The sequence below is a fragment of the Poecilia reticulata genome, unplaced genomic scaffold, assembly GCF_000633615.1.
Source record: "Poecilia reticulata strain Guanapo unplaced genomic scaffold, Guppy_female_1.0+MT scaffold_276, whole genome shotgun sequence".
Lineage (NCBI taxonomy): Eukaryota > Metazoa > Chordata > Actinopteri > Cyprinodontiformes > Poeciliidae > Poecilia > Poecilia reticulata.
Window position 1 is genome coordinate 150022 of NW_007615055.1, and position 2353 is coordinate 152374.

Here is a 2353-nt window from a genome sequence, read left to right on the forward strand (position 1 = left end):
GCTGTTGAATATGCAGAGAATCTGAGAAAATCCTGGTTCTGTGACGGTGAATGCTTGTGGTTTCTCCTGGCAGTGAGAGTTCTGGTGGAAACAACCCGGAGCAGATGGAGACAGAGAAGGTAGGCAGACTGCCGGGCTCTGAGGGTCAGCGAGTTCTGCCCATCTCATTAAATTCAGTCAGAAACGCCTCACATTTCGGTTAGAACGGAACCGATGCTGAATGACGCCGTGTGACTCCCTGCAGCCCTCTGCTCAGGACAGCGCAGCGGATGAAGACAACAACAGAACTCTGTTCAGGCAGTTCTCTGACAAGGTGAGGCGCTTTTCACCAGAACACCATCACTCTGCAGCCACCGCCAGACCATCCCTCATTTCTGTTCCTACAGTACGAGGAAGTGGACGCCGAGCAGCTGCAGAGCCTCCTGAACGGCAAAATCCTGAGAGGTTTGGACTGAGCCTCCATYGCAGGGTCACGGGGTCACGGGGTCGCCTGCATCACTCTCACTCCTTGCTCTGTTTTCATCCAGGTGACCTGAAGTCTGGCGGCTTCAGCACCGACGCCTGCCGCAGCATGGTGGCCCTCATGGACGTATCCTCCACCCWAACTCCCCACAACATGTCTGACCTTTAACCCCTGCCTCTGAATGAGCGTACCTTAACGACYTCATCAGACGTCCATCACTGGGAAGCTGAACAGCGAGGAATTTGTCAGTTTGTGGAGGAAGATTGTCGCATACAAGGTGAGRGCAGTGAAGGTCGTTGAGTTTTATCACACAACACATCAAACTGCTGCTTTCCAGCCGATTCCCACTAAAGAACATCCAGTTCAGTTTAATGTATGAAGGAGGACGATTCCGATTATTGGTTATGAGGTTACAGAGACAAACTGGAGCTTCATGGATCATAATCAGCCACAGGCCAGTGGACCGACTGCTTTACCTGCAACATAACAGCCTAAAGACTGAGCTCTGGTTAGCACACTCATATTTACACAGTCAGTATTTTTGAGGGCCCAAAATATTTACTGGCTYAAGGCCCAGATTTTACATACAAATAGAAAAACCCTGGCAGAATGCAACAGTCACAGGAAAACAGAAAGAGTTTCAACCGTTTGTAGTSTGCAGATCCAGACAGCTGACTGTCCTCCGTCTTCCTTCAGGACATCTTCTCTCACTGCGACGTCTCTCGGACGGGGACGCTGTCGCTCAGCGAGCTCAGGAAGGCCATCACGGCTTCAGGTCAACAAGGTTTTATTCATCCTGGATTCACGGCGCAGGGTTATTAGCTCACACTCTGCCTCATGTGCAAGTCTGCATTAGTTTTCAAACAACCCACAGTCCATCCYCAGAACCCAGTATGCTGTGGTCGTGTGTAGATGCAAAGTGAAACTAATGAAGTCATCAGTTTAATGTTTCTGACTGTAGCTTAGTGCTCTGCAGGTCTGAGGCTGATCAAAGCTCTGACAGACTTTACCCTGTTGCACAGGAAAGACGATCAGCGACGGCTTGCTGGACGTCATGGCTCTGCGCTACGGCGCCTCCTCTGGATTCATAACGCTGGAGAACTTCATCGCTTTGGCCCTTCGCTTTGACCGCATGTCCCGTAAGCGTCCGATCAGAGGACATCGTGTTGGTGCAGCCAGACCTGGAGTTTGGGATTTTACTGCTGCTCCTCATAAACCAGGCTAGTTGTGTGTGAAGCAGATGAGGGCAGAGAAATTATACTCAAGGGTAAAATGATCAACTATTTAAGATTTAACAATTACATAATCAGGCGGACCAAAATGTAAACTGAGAATTCATTTAAGTAACAAAAAATAACAAAATCAGGCAAAATTAAATATTTCCAAACAGTTTTTTTCCAACAAAAAATCTTTGAAACTTGAACAGAAACTGCAGGTGAATGTCTGAGTCTGGTGGAATTTGGGATAAAACATGTTTAATTTTCATTCGGTGGGTAGAAAATCCAGAAATGTACTCAAGTAAATGTAACTAATTACTATCCGACTCTGGTGTCAGGCTGCACTGAAGTATTAAATACGACACTATTTTATGAAACTGGAGAGTCGTTGAAAATAACTACTTCAATTTCTTCAAATATTTTTCCCTGCAGAGATATTCAGAGAGTTATCAGATGGAGCAGCCGTGACTCTTCGAGAACCAGAGGTCATTAAACCGATTTTTCTCTCTGAACTGTTGCATCTGCAGAAAACGGATCATAATCGATCTCTGCCTGCCTGACAGATATGAAGGGAATAATAATGAACTTAATGTCTTTCTTCTAGTGGATGTACCTGGTGATGTACTCCTAACCTGGAGAAGAGCAGAACAGGAAACGACCAAGCAGAGCGAAC

The 2353-nt window shown here is 46.8% G+C and overlaps 1 protein-coding gene across 1 annotated transcript in view; it reads left to right on the top strand.

The window, feature by feature from the left end:
- Positions 1–2353, top strand: part of LOC103460682 (calpain-8-like) — a 15082-nt gene extending 12729 nt beyond the window's left edge. Inside the window, exons 14-22 of the mRNA XM_008402964.2 lie at positions 70–119; positions 245–313; positions 387–444; positions 528–589; positions 672–740; positions 1160–1238; positions 1486–1602; positions 2113–2165; positions 2285–2353. Coding sequence (XP_008401186.1) covers positions 70–119; positions 245–313; positions 387–444; positions 528–589; positions 672–740; positions 1160–1238; positions 1486–1602; positions 2113–2165; positions 2285–2311 — 584 coding nt within the window. The 3' untranslated portion in view covers positions 2312–2353. The remainder of the gene's footprint in view (positions 1–69; positions 120–244; positions 314–386; positions 445–527; positions 590–671; positions 741–1159; positions 1239–1485; positions 1603–2112; positions 2166–2284) is intronic.